Raw genomic sequence first — 23,617 nt, 5'->3', positions numbered from 1 at the left:
AAAATAAATTTCAGTTGCAGCATGTTTAGAAAGTTGTTGCCATAATTCTGATCCTAGAGATGCTAAGTAGTATTTTTACAGTGACTCTTTTCTAGAAGACTAAATTTGATTTTTTTTATTGCATACGTGACATGGTGCTAGTGTTAGATTTGACCCCTGCTGCCTTGATACTTCGTGGCACAGATTCAAGCTGGAGACGTTCCTATGAGATTTTATTCCATAGTGCAGTGGTTTACAGATTCACCTCACAGGCAAAGGATCCCCAGGTTGATCCCAGGAGGAGACACAAATCCCTTTGGGTTTGCATCAGGAAGGGTACGGCATATAAATCTGCCACATCAAACATGTGGAGCTACCCGCTATGGTAACCTGTTGTGAATAAGGGAGAAGCCGATAGTAGCTTGACATGACAACAGCACACAGCTTCTGCAGATCTGTTGGATACACATTTATGATGGGACTCCAAAGGTGAATCTCCAAAGTCTAGTTTGAAATCTGATGACTGTGGAGGCCGTTTGAGTACAGTGAACTCACTGTGATGTTCAAGACACCAGTTTGAGACAATTTGAGCTTTGTGACATGGTTTATTATCCTTCTGAAAGCAGCCATCAAAAGATGGACACACTGTGGTCCTAAAGAGATGGACGTGGTGAGCAACAATACCCAACTAGGGACAGATTTAGATTTGACATAATCGGTGTTCTCATTGTGACAGGAGTGACGAACATGCTCTGGCATACTTCCCAGTGAAAGTCCATGAACTATTGAATTATCTTTTTTTTTCTACTGGACCTCTTGTTTGTTTCTTGGCAGCTGATATCAAGACTCATCAGACCAGACGGCATGTTTGCAATCTTCTATTGTCCGATGTTGATGAGCCTGTGTAAACTGTGGCTCCAGTTTCCTGTTCTTAGCGGACAGGAGTGACACGTGTGGTTCTCTGCTGCTGTAGCCCATCTGCTTAAAGGGTCACTTCTTGTGCATTCAGAGATGCTCTTCTACATACCTTGGTTGAAACGAGTGGTTATTTGGGTTACTGTTTCCTTCTTATCAGCTTAAAGCAGTCTGGCTATTCCCCTTTGACCTCTGGCAGCCATAATGCTTTCCTTTCTTTGGACGAATCCTTGTAAACTCTTGAGATGTCTACATGGGAAAATCCCATTAGATTAGCAGTTTGTCAGACCACTCCTTCTGTGTAAGCAACTATGTCACATTTAAAGTCACAGCTTGAACTTCAGCAGGTCATCTTGATGTCTCAGTTGAGTTTTGTATTGAGTTGCTGCCAATTTAATGTTTTATTAGTTAGACGTGTGGTTAAGTGACCTGTTAAACTGTGTGTAGCTACTGCGTTTTCTTTTGGTTAAGTGTTTGTATGTAGAAGTCATGGATATGGACATCTATAAATTACAGGCTTGAGTATACAATAAAGTTGATTACCAATACTTCTTCCTTAAGCTGGGATACCAGAAAGCTGCTGAGAATGCATACTGACCAGCTGCTCTGTGCTATTGTTTTCTGATGAGTCAGAGCATCTGTACAGAGTGATAAATCAGGTACACACATTTGATTATTGGCTTTATTCACTTTTTTAAAAATACAGACACCTAAGAGGAGAGCTATGTTGCTATGTTGCCGGCTGCATGTATACTTGAATGACTATTTTGTGTGTTTTCATAATGCACTTACATCTTTGCTAATGAAACTGATGCTGCTTTGTGTGTAAACAAAACACGCTTAGTCAATGTGTAGTTAGTGAGCTGATGAAGGACGGATTTCTTTTACATTTGCTTGAAATAGATTCATTTCATTTAGAGAGCTGTTCCATTTATTCAGTTTGGAGATGATATGAAAACACTTAAGCCCAGAACCACTTGTAAAAGTGCAACTAATCCCTTGGAAGAGTCAAGGTTAGGGCACTCTGGGACAATACAACTGTTTTGGTTGCTTCTTTTTGGTGCCACATGTAAAAATTAGGCTTTACACAATTATGGCTTTAAGACACAAGTATAGGCACAAGTGTGGAGGTTAGCATGTGAATAATCGGGAGTCTTTCGGCGAATGCTGACATTTCTAAAGCAGTAATACTTCTCGTTTCCCTTTTCTTGGCTTGAATACTCACTATGTGTTCTCAGTTGAGTTGAAACATGTGTTGGGACGCCAGGCATGAACTGTTGTTTCCACACTCCTTCAAAGTGTAGCTTGTGGGAGTGGTTGTGGAAAGTAGTTTTGGGGGAGGAAGGTGGGGAATTGGGAGTGTCTTGCAAGTGCAGATTGTAGGCAGTTTCTGTTCCCAAATAGAGAAATTTTGAAAAGCCAATAGCCTTTGCTGCTGGCAGACTTTTAATTTGGCGGTGATACTATCAGATACACAGTGTGCTAGATTTTTTCTTTTAAAAAAAAGTCTTTACCCTTTGAAAGTGTACTAGGAGTAACCCTTGAAGCTCTTTTCTGAGGAATTTCTGTGATATTTCAGGCCTGCTTATTGCACAAAATGATTGGGTTTTCATTAAAAGTTAGTGGGAAAAAATTGAAACTGTTATTATGGTGGTCAAACCATGTCTTCATTGATATAGACTGAGGTGTTAGAACTCCTCATTAAGGGTAATGGGGAGGTAGTCAGTGTTTTTATGAAGGAAAGAGTTAAAATCCTCTACACACAGTGCACATATGAAGCTTTAGATTGCAGCATAAGTGAAGATGTGAGGCAGCATTGCTAGATACTTTATTTGGAAAGGACCAGACTCAGATTTGACATAATCAGTGTTCTCGTTTTGACAGGAGTGATGAACATGCTCTGGCATACTTCCCATTGAAAGCCGCTGAACTATGGAATTATCTGATCAAATTTGCTGAAGTGAACATCCTGCCGCTGTCTTCCTAAACAAATAACTTTCATTTCATTTTTTTTTTCTGGACCTCCTGTTCCTCTTTCTTGGCAGCCCATTTCCTGGCTGCATGCACTGTTGTTTCCTGTTCCCCGAATCAGTGGAGTGTGGACTGACAATAGAGCGATCTGAGGGGATCTACAGGCCAGTTCGGAGAAATCAAACAAGGAGAATCAAATCATAGCCGAGTGCATTTTAATAACTTTGAGAATCAGACGCTCACGCACACTTAATTTGCGCTTTCTGTTTGGTCATTTCTGCACATATCAATTTGTGTAAAATTGCATACCGAGGTGACTTCGGGGTTTTTACAAACCCAGAGTTGTTTACCTGTGGAAATCAATTAATTATATACACCGCACTGTATGCTATTACTGAACAAAGCTCTGAAAAACACTGTAATCATCTAATTCAGTCAGCCTTCACTGTGATTTGAACAATGAAATGTTTCAAGCTAGACGTGTTTATTATTGCTCTTGAGCAGTACTTTGTTTTAATGTGCCGAGAACAGTGGCAGCTTCTTTTCTTTTTTTCTTTTTCACTTATTGATGTTTCCTGAGCCTTTCGCACCTCCCGCGGCTTTAGAGCTGAATGTCTTCAATTTCAGTATTTTTCTTAATATATCACATACATTTCAAGGGGGGAAACTTTTAACAGTGAGATCAATAAGATGTAACCTGTTAAATAGCCCAGTTGACCTTAAACTCTTTGGTAAACATTCGAAGGAGAGCACGCCTAACTGCTTAAATAAAACAAGTGTCAGTGGGCTGTGTTAGTCGGGGACAGAGTGTTGCTACAATGCTCCAGATGGGCAGGGCTGTATGTGCAGTTAGCGGGCTCAGAGGCATGAGGCCTGCGTGGAGCCTAAACAGATGCTGCTCTTTAAATGAGACTTCTGACATTAACAGCGGTTAGTGCACTCCTGTGAGGCCTCCCTTTACAGCTGTTCTGAGGCCATTTCGTCTTTTAATTGGGATGGGAGAGATCATAGATTACATTAGTCGAACAGAAGACTCTGTGGGCCAATGGGCTCCCACAGTGGGACCCCTCCCTTTTTTTTACATCCTCTGGGCTGCTAGCTTCAACTTAGCCTCCTGCTTAATCACCCTCCCATATGGAGCACTGGCCCTCGCGGACCAACCTAACTATTATCGTGCGAGAGACAACTGTATGAGCAGGTTTTACTGGGAGAGCCTATTATTTATGGCTCTTAGTTTTAAGTTTCTTTCTGTGTGTGTGTGCATGCTGGCAAGAGGAGAACATGTGTTTGTTTTAAAAAAACGTATTGGAATCAAATCTTTACCTCGCTCCATATTTGGGTTGCAAAATGTTAGCCGGAAAGAGAAAATACATAAATACATATCATTTTTCTCAAAGCTAGTATGCCGCCAGTCTAGACTGGTTGGCTGTAACCAATACCTGCTGTCTGGGAAGCAGTGACATATTATATATTTGCAGGAGACAATCCTTGTATTTATGTATGAGTTAAATATGCCCAGGAGACACCGCTGGAGATTACATATCTGCAACTGGAGTGCTAGAAAAGATTGACATACGACTGTTAACTCAATTCAAACTTGATTACCCCAAATTGAAAAATGAATGCTGCCTCTCTTTGAGGAAGAAGGGGGAGGAAAAGCAAAGAGAGGTATTGACAGAGAGGGTATCAGTGCTCCCCGAGCAGGCCACAGAGCTCAAAGATGATTCTTTTTATACATCAAAGCCTTCTGGGAAAGAGGTCAGAGTTTGTAACGATAATATAAAGTCTATGCACCGAGAATGTAGATTGAATGTTTGCACACCCTGTTAGATGGATGAAAAAAAATAATGTCCAATAAATCTAGTGTGTCTTTCACGGTCCTGTTTCACATGTCACAAGAGAGAAGTATAGGCACATGCTTTCCCTCCTAACGGACACGCTAACATGACAGGGAATGCCGGCCAGAGGGCAATGAATTTGGGCCGATCCATTTCATTTAAGCAGAAGGTGCGTGGAGAGGTTAATCCTGCACTACTAGCATAGCTCTTGAATTTCCACCTCTCATGTCTGTGGGCTGTTTTTACTTAAGTTACTACTCTCTCACAGAGCTTTGCGCGGCGAGGCTGAGGCAGCTAACCACAAAAACGTATTTACTACAGTCCTAATGGGTTTCTATATATCAGCTTATCTCACAGTGTCTCTTCCATTTCTATGTGCAGCTTTAGCATTGTTTTAGCAGCATCCACAGGATCCTGCCTCATCCTGCACCAGATCTCATTAAAGATGGAAGCGAAGATTAAACCACATCCTCTTTAGCACTCTGCGGCACTGGTCAGGAGGCATCCTCTTCTCTTGTGTTACTCATAAATAAGATTGAACAGGCAGTTCCTGCAGTGGCAAAAATAATGCTTATTTGCCACACCGGTGATGGGTTTATTTAATCAGACAAGCTGACAGATGCTCTGGACACTACTATCAGGACTTGGATGTAGCAGGGCCTGAAGTGTGCAGTGGGTATTTGCAGAAAGACTAGTATAAACCATAGTGTGATAAAAGCTTGTGGTGGGAGTCATGAAGAATGCATTTAAGAGCTTTTCTGGATGCATCATCATGCGTATTGCACCATCATTCTAAATCATTCTGGTCTGTACTGAATTATTTTCTCATTTTGCGGCTGTCTGCCACCTCATATTTTTATGGATTATTTATATAATGTATCCTTGTTGATTAGTACAGTATGTGACTTGGCTTTGTGACACTGACTTGATTAGGGCTGTTAGATGGTGCTTCTCTAAATGTGACTGAAGCTGTGTTTCCTTTGTGCTTTGTATAGCGGAAAGAGAGATAAGCCAATTAAACGCTTTGGAGGTTTGAAACTGTAGCCCGGCTTCATAAATGATGAACGTGGCAAGAGCCAGCAGTAGCCCTTTACTGGTGGCTCCTCAGTAATTAGAACTTCCATTAATGATCACAAATTCCCTGTTCTTTGAAGTAGCTCCTTAATCCAGACAGTGTCACATTCTTTCAGTGTATTCAGGGAGAAAACTCAAAGACACTAATCTGATGCCAAATGTGAATTTAGCAGTGTAGCAGTTATTATGCTGTAAAGGGATGCCTCTGTCGATTAATTAACAGGACAGAAACTTGTCTTTTATAAAAAAAAAATTAGATCATTAAAATTTTGTGGTTTCACTTTGTGATCAAATTCTTCATGTGTGAAATCTGCGCACAATAATCTTTGGTTTGATCATCTGCTTAACTTTTCTTTTTCCACATTTTTAACTAATGGCAAATGGGAGGCAGATTAAAAGCCATTATTCTACACTCGTTTAGTCAGAGTCAGTCTACCTGTGAAGCTGCCGACTCCATTTAGGTCATTCATCCATCTCGCCTTCCGAACTGAACTGCATTTTGATCATGAATGCTTTAAGCAATCCGTAGCTTCAGTTTTCTCTTTTCTCCTCAATGCACTCAAATTTGGAGACACAGGAGCCCTTTTGCAACACAGACTGCCCTGACTCACGACTGAGGTAACCTTGGAATACAGATAGATCTGTGCCTCTAATAGAGGTCACAGAGACATTTCCATCCTTCATGTTTCTAAAAAACGCTTTTCCAAACAAATGTTTTACAATTAGATTATATTTGTCAGACATGTGTTGTGCTGACCTGTTAAATCAATTGCACAATTTGTCATATTTACCTGTTGCCCTAGGAAGTTGTAAAGATACAAAAGGCACAACAAGGAGTGCTCCGTGTTTGTGTGTCAGGACTTGGGACCTGTCCCCGCTCATACTGTCTGATTGGTTGGTGACAGGAAAGACTAGCTAAGGTTAATTCTGGAAAAAAGGATATATCAGAGCGCTGTGGCACCCAATGCATTTCAAATGATGTGTCCTTGGGATGCAAGGTTACTGCTGAGTCCTCACCCTAGAAACAGCCTTTGGAACTTTTTTGTGTTATTGAAAGGCCTATCTATGAAAAAGCTCTGTTGATTTGTGCAGAGTGTGTGGTTACACGAAAGGTTTGTCTGCCCTCTGACATTATATTTTTTGATGAATTCTCCAAAGCTTATTTTTTTGTTGGGATCCAATGTATTAACTGTGTGCCACTGCAACAGCCTCTTTATTTCTGCAAGTTGTCTAAGGGACAGCTGGTTGATATAGTCGCCAACTCCGTCTTCGGTCATATTAGATATTGGGGAATAGTAGTGCTGTGCAGTAATTACTAGTGTGATTGAATTTGCATACCATTATGGTGTGTTGACATTCACTACTGTGCAAAAGTCTTGAGCCACCGCTCTGTTCTCTATTCTTTTCCTCTGAAAATGGGAAATATGTGCAGCAATTTATTGAATTATGAAGAAATCTAAAATCGGAGTTCCTGTCATTCTAATTATCTATATTTCTAATGCATAACTTACTTAGCAAAGCTTTGTTGAGTGTTGAGTTGATTCTTGAAGGACATTCAAAGCTCTCTTTTGTTCCTGTCTTTGTCAAATGATCCCACTTTGCTTCAATAATGTCAAAGTCCATTCTGTGTCTTTCTGTCCAGGTGTGATTTTACTGCATTGGCATTGTGTTTGGGATCATGGCCATTATGAAAAATGAAATCATTGCCAATCTGATGCTTTCCAAATTGCATGGTGCATGATGGATCATAGTCTTCTGTGTTCATTATTATACCAACATCAACAGCACTCACCCTGTTCTTGCCTGTCTAGTTCTTGCTTAAAAACCTCAGGCTTTTCTCTGTGCTTGTCTTCTTTAAGAATGGCTTCTTGACAGCTGTTCGTCCACTAGACCATTTCTGATGAGGCTTCAAAGAACCGTAGATGGATCAACTGAAGGCCCAAATGCATCTCTCATTTCCTAAGAATTTATAAATCTTGTTCATCCAGTTGTGGCGGATTTTCATCTAATCGTTTTTGGGGAATCTCCCTATTGGTGCAAAAATGCTGTTTTTGTTAAACTGTGTTGTCATTGGCATTTTACACGGATTCAAGTAAAGAAGTGGGAACAAATGATGGGTTTTGTGGCAGTATACGAGTAATACCTGCTGTCTGGGAAGCACTTTAGTGCCTAAAGATAACATTTAAAATTGGTCCCCTACTAAGTTTTCAGTTATGTGTAGACATAACACTGCTTCATCCCTTGAGTAAGGGGCATTTCATATACTTGAATGATTCATAGCTTTGTGTTTAGTGGCTTAACAAACAATAAAACATTCCTTGAAAATGGTCAGGTACAAGAGCTGGACTGAGAATGCGTGAAAAAGCAGCAACTGTCTAAAGAACACTTTGAAAGTCCTTTAGAAAGCCTGGAGAAATGTTGCTCGAAACCAGTTTAAAAGCTCACAACTCCTCAAAAAGAAAGTTTTTCCCCAATGACAATATCTTATTGTTCATTGTCTTTCTTTTTCATTATTCTCCAGCTGAGTTAAAGCTTTACCTGCTCACAGTTTCCACCTTTTTCCAGTAATAAAATGAGTTTGGTGTGTTCTGTGGAATAGCAAAATTACGTGTCATAAGTTGTGGTGTTTTTTCAACTTGTAATGCATGTGAGAAAAAGACTTGGCACAGTCTGTTTTAGTTCTATTCAACAAAAGAAGAGAATTAATCATCTGCCTCTTTCAGTTTCTCGCCTTCAGTTTTTGGCCTTACAATCTGAATTCCAAAAAAAATAAAATGCTGAACACCTTTCCCAGGTTTTATTTTATCACAACCTGTTTGATTCTTATGCAGAATGCTGTTACCAGCAATCTGGCAATATCACCAGCACCAAACAGCCCCCACTAATTTTCCCATTTCTTAGCTGTATTTTCTTCTTCTTGAACATTCTCTTCTATAGTCATCACCTGTAAAAGAATCGCTAATCGTCTCTGTTCTGTTACAATGTAACCAGTGTGATAGTTTTATTCGGTGTTGCTAGAGTAAAGCAGCTCTCTGTTTACTGCCCCGCCTCCTTTTGCACTCTTAACACAGGAACACAAAAGTTAACAGACTTATGTAAAACTAGTGCGGTCTATTAGCTACATTCTTCTTTACCTGCTGACGCTAAAAATCTATTCTTTAGCACCTATAGCGCCTAACCCTGGCTGCAATGGCTATGTGTTTGGGTTCAACAATGAAGTAAAGAGCTTGGAGGCAAGCCAATTAATGGCTGCAATTAAGCAGTACTGCAAAGTTCAGCAGGAGGACGGCAGTATCGTTTAGAGAGATAGAACCATTGTCAATCTATTCTGCTAGTTAAGCATCCCCAAGATAACTGCTTCAGTCTCTCAGACGACAACATGTCTGTCAATTATTTAGTTTGATGTGGCTGATTATGCGTTCCCTGTCTTCTGAGTATGTTAGAGGAAGACTTTTGGAAAGCAAAACGGATGCAAACATTATGCTCTGAAGTGAAGTGCAATGTGTATACAACAGGGCTGTAATAAGCTAACTTGCGTTATCAATCAAAATGATGGCTAATTAGTGAGTTCCTTGCCATGCCTTATTTATCAAACACAGAGGATTGAGTGTTCTGATGACTCCTTATGGTGGATAATAGTTTTTGTCTCTGTAGCTAATTTCCCGTGAGCCTGAAACATGATTGCAAATTTGCCAACACGGCTTGCGATGACCACAGCGCAACTTCATAGTAGATGTTTTGTTCTTGATGAAGAAGTTTTTAGGCAAGAGTACTTGATTTGAGCTGACTGATGGATTGTATCAATTCATTTAAGAAACACAAATGAGTCTCAGCAGAAGCACACTGTTGAAAAGTGAGGTTGGTGGAAACACTCGCACAGGTTTTTTTCTGCTCTTCATGTCGCCACTTGTGTTTCTTATTCAGGCTTAGATTTATTTAGTAACCTTGCCGAGACAAAATGCTGCCTGTCTGATTGTATAATTCTTAGTCTTAGCCATGTGTCTTTACTACTTCAGAGAGTGCACTTGAATAGGCAATTGAAACCAGTTGTCTTTTTTTTTTTTCTTCTGTTTTCACAAAAGGCTACTGATGGCAGAGAGAAGGAAATTAGCCACTGGGATTCTGTTTGAACGAGAAAAGAAAAACAGTCCATATATGACTCAAAGGAAACACGCACAGAAAAATATTATATTTAAATATAAATATAAATATAGTGGTGTGTCTGAACATGATGTTCTCACTGTTCTTCAAAAATGTGCAGTCTGGGAGATATATACAGTTTGGGCACGCCTGGTAAAATTACATATTAGTTTTCAAGTAAAAGCCAGAAGAGGACATTGGCAGGTAAGAGGCGGTTACAGTGTATTTCACAAACTAGTTAGAAGCTTGCTCAAGCACAGTGCTTGACTGCACACTGCTTTCTGCCCAGCTGTAGTGTGCACTGTTACATGTGCTGCAGGCAGTGCTGAGAGTGAGTAAGCAATGAGGTCAGAGCTGCTCTGCTGGACAAACTATTTGTAATGACACCAGTTCTGACATATTGGTGCATATTGGAAAACATATTCAATTCAGTTTTATATTTATATAGCACCAAATCACAACAGTCACCCCAAGGTGCTTTAAATTCTAGGGTAAGGACCCAGGCAGGCACTGACGCACTTGCCGGCTGATGGTTCGATATAATTTTTTTCCCTTGCTAATATAATTTTACAGGCCACGGGCCGGTTTAAAGTTGCTCTGCACCGGCCCTACAAGCGCTGACAGCAGCCTGTTCATTCATTTTCATTACTGACACTGGATTGCTCAATCAAATCTCTTAACGCAACAGCCCACACCCCTACCTTCCCTGTGCACTTATGTACCTTGTAGACCACAGTATAGTGTGGAAGAAGTGGTTGATACAGATGGACACACAAAAGTGAAAAAGTGGATGTGAAAAGCTAAGTAAGAGAGGAAAAGAAACTGCAAATAGATGGGAGCGATATGTGTCAAATTAACTGACATGTTAGCAGCTATACCGTCAATAGTAGTACCTGCAATAAGTAATAACAAGTCCTCGCAGTCATAACAGGCTACTGTTACTAGCACTGGGAGTGGAGAAGTGCAGGGCAGTGGACACCAGTCCCAACAACAGATTGAGGAAGCAATGGAGGAAGGTGTAGTTAACATGGTAAGAAAATAAACGGAGGGACATTATTAAGAAGGCGGAGATTCAAAGATTCAAGTGAAATGAATGGCTGCTTTGACCGATTTATTCTATTTACTCAGCTTTACCATTGCTTTGAGGAATTGCACAAATACATGGTAAACAGCAACAGTCACCACTTGGTGACAGCGAGGAAGAAAAACTACCTTTTAACAGGAAGAAATCTCCAGAAAAACCAGGCTCAGAGAGGAAGACGGGACAAAAGACAAGCCGTGGAAGAGAGCCATAGATTAATAATAATTAATGATTAAACCAAGAATCTTACTAGTCATAGATTAAGAAGTTACACCGAGTCTGAAACAGCAGCGGATGTGAAGTTTTTGAGGTGTCAAACGAATTATATTGACAAAATATTCTCAAAGTATTAGCTCTATCAAAGTAAATATACCCCGTTATAGTCAAATCACTACAACTGCTGCTATTAATGTTAATGCAGGTTTGAATTTTATGAGATTATTTCTCATCAGAATGGGATGGCCTAGCTTTATAAGTCTTCATGATGCACTACAGCAGACTAACATGTCTTTGTTAGATATCTGCTCAGTTCAGTTTAACTCTGTTGCTCAGAGCACTAGATCCTGTATTTCGTGTATTTATGCAAAACAGACTCCTAACCTTACTATTTGCTGTTGTGCAAAACTAAAACAGTGATGCATTACCAGCGCTCCGCTCCACGGCATGAAACGTGCATTCGAACTGTAAAAGGATTAAGAGCATTTTGATAAAGTGCCTTTAATTAAAGCACAATCCATTTTAGCCTTCATGCTCAATAAGCAGAAAAGAAGATGCTTCACTCTGATTGCAGTTGGCGCTCCGGGGAGATTAGTTTCTGTGACATAAACGGTGTGCCTCTGCATCCGGGGCTCGCTTCACACATCACCTCAACACTTAGATCATTGTGATCAAATAGACGCTGGTGGGAATGGATTCTCTTGAGTGCCCGTTAAGTGCATTTTGCTAAGGAAGTAAGAGAAGTTAAAATACATTTAGCTTTAAAAAAGACAATGCACTCTTCCTTAATGCAATGTTCTGCACTTAAGCTATATGGACTCTAATACTGAGTGTATATACCCTGCCCAGGCTATTGAGGTCGAGACCCTTATTTCCAGACTTCTGTTTTCCACAAAGAGAATGCAGCGATATGTAAAAAGGAAGTCGATTCTGAAACCACACTTCAGTAGCCGAGGATCTCCAATTTAATGCTGTCCTGGCTTCTGCATCTGGAGAAATCCCAGCCGTGTTTTTTTGGATATAGTAAGGGGAACTGTCTGGCTGTCTGGTGGGTTATGCACTGGGGTTAGTGGACTGTGAAGACCCAGAGGAGCCTGTGAGTCTTTACCATACCAGCAGGCCTGATCGTCAGTAAAGAAGGGTCTGTATTAACATGAGGCTGATAAATCCAGAAATGTGCAGCTGCTGGCTCAAATCCTCCAGGAGCTCTCTAGTGACACTAGGTCCTGTGAAGTTTGTAGATAACCCGTTTAATCTAAACTGCAGTATAGGGGTCAACTCTTTAAACACTTGCACAGGGTGAATTGGAATATCATGCTCTCTCGTAACATTATGTCAAATGAACAAAGTTTAATGTTGAATACCTATCCTGACTGAATTTCTTTATAGATTTCTTTCCCCATTATGCATTAGCCTTCTACTCTTGCAGTATATACTAGCGTTCCCTTATGAAAGGTCTGTGAGATTTGCGGTTTCCTTAGATGCCATTAAAAAGATTTAAGTCTTTGCCTCTCTGGATGGTTAAACGTGTCAGTAAATGCACTTTAATTTGAGTATTTATGTTGGTATTTGTAGAAATTATTGCTATTGGTTTGTATCAACATTACATGAAAGCTGAATTTCCGAACACTTCATGAAGACATAGATGAATGAATAAGCCATTAAATGTCGGTGTGGATCTGAATAGCTTAAAGTAAAATTGCCAGTTAGGTCATTGGGCTTTGCAGAGGATGCACACACCAATTGCACTTGAAGTGTACCATTAAGCTTTAAGTTGTTCATTTTTTCATTGCAGGACTCTTGACAGTCCTTCCACATTTATATCATGTGGAAGTTTCACCTTTTTAATATTCAGCAAACTCTATCGCACCAATGCAAAAAATGGCTGGAATAATAGAACAAATGAATTCGTGAGTGTGCCACTTTTCTGAAACTGTTTGTGGTTTCTTACAAACCAAAGAGATTATTTTTGTCACTGTTGTGACTACCACTGTGCGTTTGAGATTAAAATTGTGGAAGCAGATTGAAACGGCTCATCTAATGAACCCTACTCTCACGATGCCCCCCTGCATTGTGCCTTCAGAGCCCATGCAGCGAGTCTTTCTCATTCATGTTAATAGGCTGCGTCTTTAATGTTGAAAACGATTATTAACTAACACATCAATCGTCGGGAAGTTGTTGCGCGCGTCTAACTTTGGTGGCATTGACTTTTCCCTTGGTGTCAACTTCAGAAGAAATACAAATGCGCGCTTTGCACGGCCCACCTACATCTTCATTTTCTTGTAATTTCTTCAAGCTTCCTTTTTAGCACTGGGGGTTGAGCAGATGCAGGTGGATGTATATTTATGAGGGGGATGTGTATTTCAGGGAGAAGCGGTGTTGTGAAAGGTGACCTTGTTAGATAAAAGGAGGGCTCGGAAGCCAAATGATGAAAGAGAATGGGATCATCCTGGGCTCATTAATGTGGATTTGAAGGTCAGGTAATTATAACAATAGACGTGTGGGCTGGCTTTGGCATCTGGTATTGTTGCTTTGTTATGATGGTGACAAGCCTGCGGAGGAAAGGGATTAATCACTGTGACACAAGCCTGTTGTCACATTGATACATTCAGACATCATAACACTGGTGCTGAGAGAAGCTGTAAAAACAACATAATTTCGACTATCAGCACTATATGACATGTACAATTGAGACTATGAATAGGTTTAAGAAGCGACTAACAGGGGCTCTCATATTGTAATTTGTATTTCAAAGTCAAATACAGCTTAAAGAAGGGTTCACATTAAGCTATCAGTGATTCTGAGCAGTTAAGCCTCGTTTCTTTTCATAAGCAAATTATCTTTCAAATCTGGGGATACAAGTTAAAAAGTGCTTCACATGACATCCTCGCCGCACAGCTGAGGTAGGTAGTAACATTTTAACCCCTATGGGGGAAGCAAAGAGTACCACATGCGTTTTTAAGCTAGAAGAACTTTAAATTATGTGAACCAAAACCATTGTTTTACTCTTCTCAGTGGTGTGTGCACACTCACAGCTGGAGACACCACTGATGAGTAGTTGTTTTGATGTTTTTCCCTAATGTGCCCGGGGTTCACTTAGACAACGCTTGGGTAGTGGTGCCCTACAAGTGTAGCGTCTGCACAGATGAGTCAAAACAAAGAAGTTGTTCACCCTCTGACATAATTTACATCACTTGGATCTAAGTGTTAGTGGAGTGTCCACAGCAGTAAGTCATTTCCTTTTGGCCTGATTGGTCATACTGGCCTCCTGTGAACTTGAGTTGCCATATTAAAAAGCAGGAATGAGATGATGAAACTCTGTCACCCTTACCTATAAGTGAGGTACCTCTGATCTCAAGTCAGTCAAAAACACAAGCAAAATCAGAAATGCTTAGCGTGTTTGCGTTTTAGCTTTCAGTGAGTGTGTGTATGTGTCGTTTTTTGGTATTTGATATGGAGTTGAAAGTCATTTGAAAGTATCTCATTCTCTGTTTTTAAAAGGCTATGCTAACCCTTTTATATATAAAAATCTGTCTTTAGAGTTTTATGCTTTTATATTTGTGCTATGATTGCTGTATTTTGTGGAGTTTTTGAAGGTGTGCCCTTGAAAACTCAGTGTTCAGAATAGCCTCTTTGTTAGTCCTAGTATTTGGGATGCTGAACATATTTGATTCTTAGGTTTCACGGTATACCTGCTTGTATTGAAAATAAGTACAATATTTAAGAGTAACGTACTGTATATTGTTAATAACGCATATAATATCTTAACCAGTCATTTCTTCTTGTACAGTGTTTGGGGATTTATGGATACACTCTCTTTCCGCCTCCCTTGCCTCTTATTTCTTGTGTAAAAAGACGAAACGCACAGCTGTCAGAGAGAACAGTTGCTCTTTTTTACAGTTTTCTATTCTAGGCATCCTGCTTTATTGTTAACAGCATTTTGCCACAGTAGAGAAAATGTGATATCATGACAGCCCTAAATAACAGGGTAAGGCTTTATGTGAATAGAGTGGACCTGAAATGGAGTCAAATTCTCAGTCTGAATTATTGTTTTAAATCCACCCCTGATACTCATGTAGATAGCAAATGTGTTTTTATGAGATTGAATTTGCTATAGTGAAATACTGAAACTCTAGCAGTGCTCCTTTATTTTAAACGTGGATATTCTCACAGCGTAGGCCACAATTTTGAAACCACACTCCTGTTTTCTGATTTTTTTTTCATCACTAAACAAAAAACTGACGATCCAAATCAATCACGTCAGGCTGTGAATATTGAACTGCCAGACACTTCACACTATAGATGTTAAAGCCAAATACAGCACTCAGTGCTGGGCCACTTTTCTTGTGCATCTGGCACAGTCACACAAATGCCAGATTCCTTTGAATTCATTGTGCATAGAGTTGTTGTGCTTTAATTGATGCACACACTCCATATCAATGTCCCTGTTGTCGTTCCTGGCGCTCCTTTCATCTTCATCGACGTGCCAGTGAATCGCAATTAAAATTTCAGTAAATAGTTTGACATATTGACGTCGAGATAACGATAGAGCTTATTTAATCTTATCCACATTTCATGCACACCTTGTTACAACCATGACTTATTTGTTCGAGACAGTCTTTTTTCCCCACATGAAGCCATTTTGTGTGTGAACGGACTTCTGGGATTGTGCCACCTCGGCTACGAGTTTGCCTGCCTCAGTCAGGCTCCTTAGGGACCTCTGTAAGATATAAAGAACAAAAGTGCCAACCAGTATTATCAGGCGAGGCAGCATGTGTGGTGCCACATGCATTTTTAATGTGCCACAAATAAGAAATACCACTGTGTCCTCTCTCTCATTTCACAACTGGTGGCTCATTTAAATTTTATTTCTATTTGTGTGAATTTCAGCAGCTACTTAAAGCGAACAGCCTCCATCATTGACGCTTAGAGTAGTCTCGATTTAACACGGAGCTGCACAGACATGAGATGGGTTGCTCTAGATATCAAATTTGGAATGCTTCTACGTACATGCACGTATGCATTTGATGCGCACGCGTGCTATCACACAGTATCAGTGCTTGTTAGGAAGGCCGGTGGAGTGGAAAAGTCGGCTGTGTATGGAGCAAACATTATTCCACTCTAAAAGAAAGTCCTTCACTCCGCTGAGTCTTTGAAGATCGACTTTCAGAGCTGACATGTTAAACATCAGAACACCAAAAAGAGGAACAGCTAATGACCGTCTAAGTGTCAGTCAAGCCTTCAAATGATTAGCTTTTATTTCCTCCAACTTTTTCATTTTTTTTTCATTATTCAAGGACTTCTTTTTTTCTGCACTTCATTGTGCACAAGATGCTTATCATCTGCCTGTCAGACTAGCTGTAAGTAAGATTTCTAATTAAAGCCGAATAATAGATAATATGGCTCCTGGTAACAAAGAGCAGCTCTGTTGACCTAGTTAGTGCTTTTATTTGGGACAGTTTTTCTGTGTAACGTCACATTTGATAAAATCAGAACTCCTTCCTTGTGGACAGGTAAGGCACGCTTCAGAAGCAGCAGTGAGTGATGTGGAACAAAGCAAAGAGCGCGCTTATGACAGTTCATTTGTTCTCGGATGTATTTACTAAAAAAAACAACAACAAAAAAACCTAAGAAAATGCTGGTAAGATTTGTAGACCCAGATAGGCCCAGCAGCGTTTTATTGCTGTGGTGGCTCTGGTTGCTGTGAAAAATTGCACAAGGATTTCTTTTGACTCAGCAACAGAGCAGGCAACCTGACCCATAAAGATTTTTTATTAGTTTCTGTAGCCCACCTTTTATCCCAAAGTCACAACGGAGCACACTATTAACGTCTGAGCTTGCTGAGAAGCGTGTGCGAGGCTGCTAAGGATAAGGTGAATGTGCATTTGATGGAACATATTTAAAAGGTTCAGTTAAGGTGGCAGAGAGCAGAAGGTAGACAGTGGATCTGTTTACTGCCTTGAGGTTTTGTGGTTACGGTCTAGCACTTCCTATTTAACTGCATGATCTAGGGCTCTGCTGACGACACCAAACATGCAACCCAGATCCATGCCTCGGTGCCCTCTGCACACAAACACACACATATACACACACAGGACTCATACACTGAAGTGCACAAAAGCCATTTTTATGAATGCTCGGCAAATATCTTGACACACTGAGATGAGACAGTGGTTTTAATAGTCTTTTTTTTCATTGTGTGTGTGTGTGTGCGTGTGTGCTGGCTTCTTGATACTATGCCTGTCACAGTCTTTGGTGGAGATTCTGTTATCAATATTTTCTTGCCCTTAAAATACACAGCAGTGGTACCACTTTGTTTTCATTGGGTGAGGGGTATATGAGGTTGCAGTTGGGGTTAAGGGTTCAAAGGGCAGAAAGGAAGTAGGTGTTCCCACAGTGACAGTCCAGACACGTGTTTGATGAGCCAGCCTAACAGCATGGACCGGCACTTCCAAATGACCTACCATCTGCAGGCAATCTGGGGAGCCTTTCCACTGAGATTTATCTCCCATGTTATGGCTACTCCTGGAATGACACACTAGCACTCCTGAAAAACTCCTAGTTGTAAGAGCTTCTGCTTCTGCTTTTTTTTCTTTCTTGTCACTGCCAACAGTCAAGGCTTACCTTCACTACAACCAGGCTGAAAACTCAAGCTGGCACCTATATTCTGCCTGCTGTGACGGGATCCTTTCCCCTGTTTAAAAGGTGAAGAAATATTCTGTTCTGCCCGCTAAAGAGAGGATCGCAAAGAAGGAAATGCATAAACATGATTTAAAGAGACAACTCAACATGTAGGCAAAAGGTAGAAAACAAACAAAACAGATAATATGAATTGATATGTGTTGGTCCAAAAGATTGCCAGACTGAGCCGAGAGCAGGGAAAACTGCAAGGAGGTCTAGTTTATAATTAATACGCACATTGTAAAATATGCATTATGGGATGGATGTGGCCAAATATGGATTTCTGTTTTGATTTTCACTCAGAATAATTGACGCACTTCTTAGGCAAGTCATACTGAATAAAGCACCAGCTCATAGCCTTTGTTGCTAGGAGCGTTGGCTTCTCTGCCAGCTGCTTCTTATTTGTCTTATGTCGAAGACCTGTTATTAAACCAAGTCCCCGTTCACTTTTACGTGTTTCTGTTGATATGCATGTGGGCTGAGCTTGTTGAATCTGCGTGCTACAGACACAGTATTTTGTATAAAGAAAGACATTGTAATTATTCAATGAGAGAAAACAGGAAACGGTGATGGGGGTGGGTGGATTGGGGGGCTCATAAAAGCACATAGCAACATTTTTACCTTTCCCCGCAAGCACACATTTATTGAACTGACTGCAAAGATGAGAACACGCCTCATCTCCCAGTGGGCTATTCGCATAAACACATTAAAAAAGTATCTCGCATCTCAACCCCTGGCCTACCCTGTTCACTACTACCACTGCTCTGCCTCACACACACATACACATGCAGGAGAGTTGTGTCAGACTGATTAGCAACCACATCTCCAATCTCTGATTAGGTGTGGAGTAAATGAAGCGCCCCCCTCAGGCATGCATTTCCATAATGTCAGGTAATTAAACCCCAGTGTTTTAATAGCTCAGGAATAGGAAGACTCCCCAGGAGACTAGACAATGATGATAGACTTTGCTGAAAACTAGCATAGTATTAGCTTGCTTTAAGCTGGCACTGAAACTACCACTTACATTGTGCTTTTATACACGAATAACTTCAAACTTTGAAAATTTATATCATGCAGAAAGATATACACTGATGAAAATTCCTTTAGTTTAGTGGGGTTTTTTTGCTTCTGAGCTTCTTCTGTGATCTTCAAACATGAACAGAAAAATGTCCCAACCTGGTTATGAAAGGCTGTTGTAGAAACGACGCACATTCGAGTTGCGTGCTTTCCGTTGATGGCTGTCAGATTCCTGAGCTAAACAAAGGCTGGGGGAGCACGAGTGTCTTTTTCATCACAGAAAAACCTGGAGAGGTGCTATTGTAAACATGACAGTGCATTGTCAGTACATCCCTGTTTGAGTTGCTGTTTTTTTTTTGTTTGTGTATGTTGGTGCTCATATTGTATGTGCACACACATACACACAACAAAGGGCCTTTGATGAAACACATTCTGCAGTGGGAGAGGTTGTTTTTTTTTAAACAACAGAAGTTATGCCCACTCATGTTGGGTGCCCAATTGAGAACAAAACAGTAATGCTTCCACAGAAACATCCAGAAACTGAGTGAACTCCAGAAATCACTTATACATGTAATCAGACCAACAAAAAAAAAAAAAAATCATAAAAGCAACAGGACTTTGCTGTGATTGGATTACTCTCCCTGATAGCACACGTTCATTATCTATTACTTCAGCACAGAACGTTTCTGAGAAATAATAAGCTTTAATAGGGAAGCATTGACTGCTAATGATACCCGATGCATAGCTGGATCTGAGGATCATTATAGGCATGGCACGGTGTATGGTTCCTCCAATATCCGCTGTATGAACTCCGCTTCAAACACATAGTCTACCTTCTTCCAGAAACTTGCAAATTAACAGATGTATTTTAAATCCCCTCTAATCTTCCTTCTCGCGTGTGTAAGGAATGTATCTTACGGGGCAAGAATGAAAACAGGTTCATTTTAATGATACTCTCTCAGCTGGTATATCACAGTGACTGTTAACTACCAGTAAACTACAGTAAATGGAGGGGACTCGGCCTTTCGTGAACAGCACGGGTCATCGTATGAATGGTGATGAACTAAATGGTCTGAAAGCGAACAACAGACATCAGTGAGCTACGCTTTACCTCAGGGGTCTTCTACGTATCTACAGTATGTCAGAAGCCTCGTGCTAAAGCCTTCCTCTCAGCTAATGTGCTGGAACAAATTGCTTTAGAAATGCAGCAAACCTGATACAGGGAGTGTTGACAGCAAGCTACTGTACACTTTTATGGTACATAACACATTTTCTTTTTTGGCAAGTGCATATTGTGACGATCGTGTCAGTTATTTGGTGTTTGAACTTGCTGTGGATATGTGATGGTAGTGTCCAGTATTTATGTGACCAAGAACGGCATAACAATATGATTCTCATCCAGCCAGAATTCACACCAGCAGGCTGCTCTGTGTCAGTTTTTCTTTTCTAGTCTACATAACGTCAGGGAGAGAAGGTGAGAGGACAGCCCCACTCACCCACTGAGGGACTGAAGTGCACAGTGAAAAACAAGGGGATTATTTTTTAATTATTTCAAATTTGTTAATCATGAAAAGCTACAAAGTCCAGAAATAAAAATGTAAAGTTGGAAATGAACATATTAGGTTTTCTTTTAGCAATGCATTCGTGGAAAAACTGAAGTTAAAGCATAGAGATCCACCAGCTGCAGTTTTATTGGCTGATTGTCATTCAGGTTTAGGAGCTATAACTGACAGAAGCAAGAAAAATCACTTTTCCATCAATACAATTTTTTTCTTGGTCCTTCACCCTGTCAGCAGTCAGACTGTTTAATACCCACGCAGGATAAATACCGTCTAAAAATACATGTGTATCATTATTGCTCCTACTACATTGTAGTGAATTTAATCAATGTGGAATTAAATGAAGTCTATGTCTATGTTATTGACATATCAAACTGCAATAAATTACAGAATCTTTTTTTTAATACATTTATGTTATTTAATTTCTTTTTTTTTAATTTAAACAACTGAAAATAGGTGCTCTGCATTTGCAAGTAGATAAAAATAATTACATGTAAATGAGTTGCTGTACACACAACTTAACCTGACATATTTAATCATGTCAAATTAAAGTAGGTACAACAGATTTGTTTAACAAAACAAATGTCAGTTACTTACATACATGCTCCATAATTTCCCTTGTAACTGCTTTAATCCTTTGCTCATACAGAGGCTGCTAGCTCGTGGCCGGCTCTGACCTGATGATTGGTTATCTTCGACTTTAACCACTTTCCATTCGTCAGCTTCTTTAAAATGTCCATGTTCAACTACCTTAGTGTGTTTGATTAGGGTTGTTGTTATGTTGTTGGTTCCCCTGTGGTTTACTTTGGGGAACTTCAATTGCAGTGGAAGGCTTCCACGCTGATGACATGTTAGCACATAGCTGTGAGTGTACGTGACTATTTGCCTGTGCTGCTGCATGCTTTTTTCACATGCACATGAAAAGGATGGACTCATATTTCAACTTATGGCAGGTCGGTCACTGGTCCGGTCAAAGAATGCTGGAAATGAGCTCAACCTGGTTATTGTCTGGTTGATTGTTGCATCACTATTAAAACTCATACCTTGTCCTAGTGACAGAAATTTATGTTTGTTTATTATTTTTGCAATAGTGTGAAACTCTATGCCAAGGTTATATTTCATATACTGCACAGTTACCTACAGCATACTGTTAGTGTTGATTACAGTGGACACACATAGTAGAAACAGTTTATTGCTTGCAAATATATCTTCCAGTAGTACCATGTCTCCATCAATTTGTGTGACATGTTCCCCAGAGAGATGAACAGACACAGACACTGCAAAGCCATGACAATATCTGGATTTCACTGTTGCACAGTAGTATACAACTGTCTCAGACTGCACACTACTCTTAACTGCTTTTAATGAATCGCATGTCTTATTGAGCACAACCGCTGCGATTTTGCCAAAGAAAATCCGCCAAGGATTGTATATTGAGTAGCTGCTGACTGAATCACACATTTGTTGCCAAGTTGCTAATTTGATATTTAAAGAAAAAAAAAAACTGCCTCACACATTGATCATTTTTGTCAACTGGAGATTTGATAAACAAACTGTTGGATGACATTCCTGTTATATTTGCTAGACGGAGCTATTGAAATATGTCATTATAGGCTTTTCCTTTCAAAGCCACTCAAAAATCTGTAAAATAACTGTTATTATTCGAGACAGTTTCAGGCTCGTCACGCTGTGATTTCCTATGCTGTTGAATTATCCATATTTATGTATGTTTTTTACATTTAGTTTTAACTAAATGCACTTTTTTTCCCCTCTCTTTTCAGCAAACTCCAGTCTTCTGGGAGGAGGCGGAGGTGAGTGAACGCTTTTGTTTTTCACTATCGCGTCCCATTGATTGCTCTTATGGTAAAGCAATTAAAGTTGCACTTATCAGATCAGGCATTCAGCCCATCTGTTTCATTGAGTTCATGGCAGATTTCAGTGTCTACTTCAAGTGTCTGTGTTAAATGTGGCTGAATGTAAGGCCAAAATATTAGAGCGTGGTACAGAGCAACCTTGCGCTGTGCCACACTGAGAGATGGTCATTACTTTAGCAGCCTGCCGAAGGACATTATCATCAAGGCAATGCTGGAAATCTGAGGCAGCCGATTGTAGTGTGGGAACAATGGGAGTAGAATGCTACCGCCCAATCACACGGTTCTTCCTTTGTAAAATTTGACTTATGCAGTGACATGATTGAAATAATCATTTTTTACTGCAGTGAGATGAGGGTTTGGGTAAAATGCACCAAGTTACACTGTTAATTTTTAGTCCCCAGGGAAATTTTTCATATGTAGGGATGGTATGACAATGAAATAAGGTCACTGCTTCAGACTTGGATGTTTATCTAGCTACATTAACAGCCTTCAGTTGTACAGTTGGATCCCGACTGTGACAGTCTGCCTTAGCAGAACTATCTGTCTGATATAACTAATCAAAATACGTATTATAGATAAAATCTTCCCTATGTTGTGTTTTATGAAGGTCTCTATCACACCAAACATTTTATTTCTTACGCCACATTTTAATGCAACCATCAAACAGCATCTTCACTGTATCGTATATTGCAATTTTTCCCAATGTGTAGGTGTTTATAGCCTGTATCATTTCATTCCTATTGCTGTGTTTTCTTTAGTGAGAAAAATGCAGTATTGTGGATGATTGGTTCATCTGCTTTCTTTCTGGGCAAAACTATATAGGTTTTATAATTTTGTGTACAAAAAAGAAAGACACATGCTGCACCTTGTGATTACGATGCTTCTGCATTTATTCAGTCATTAGGGTTTACCACCTGGCAAAGATGACTCATCAGAAGCAAAGGACGGGCAAAAAGGAAGATCAAAGCCACTCAACGGTTATATGCTCTGTGCACATGGCGTCCATTAGAGTGTACATTGAGCTGTTGAAATCGTATTCGCATTTAATCATGCAGCTTGGAGTGGCCCTTATCTCGTCTGATACATTTTTAAGACTGCAAACTTGCCGTGTAGAATCTCAATCCATCAGCAGCATGAAGAGGCCCTCAGCGCACAGCCATCTTAGGAATTTCTGTGATTGAGATCAGAGGGTCACAAACATGCTTCTCCATAACCAAGCCAGACCCTGTAAAGCAGGTATACTGTCCGCCTGAATGGTGTCTGTCTCCGCTG

General features: G+C 40.1%; 1 protein-coding gene across 1 annotated transcript in view; it reads left to right on the top strand.

The window, feature by feature from the left end:
- Positions 1-23,617, top strand: part of macrod2 (mono-ADP ribosylhydrolase 2) — a 409,646-nt gene that overhangs the window by 97,135 nt on the left and 288,894 nt on the right. The window contains exon 4 of the mRNA XM_006806942.3: positions 22,253-22,282. Coding sequence (XP_006807005.2) covers positions 22,253-22,282 — 30 coding nt within the window. The remainder of the gene's footprint in view (positions 1-22,252; positions 22,283-23,617) is intronic.

This window comes from Neolamprologus brichardi, chromosome 13 (assembly GCF_056152115.1).
Source record: "Neolamprologus brichardi isolate AB-2024 chromosome 13, ASM5615211v1, whole genome shotgun sequence".
NCBI lineage: Eukaryota > Metazoa > Chordata > Actinopteri > Cichliformes > Cichlidae > Neolamprologus > Neolamprologus brichardi.
This window is presented reverse-complemented; position numbering and strand designations above follow the sequence as displayed.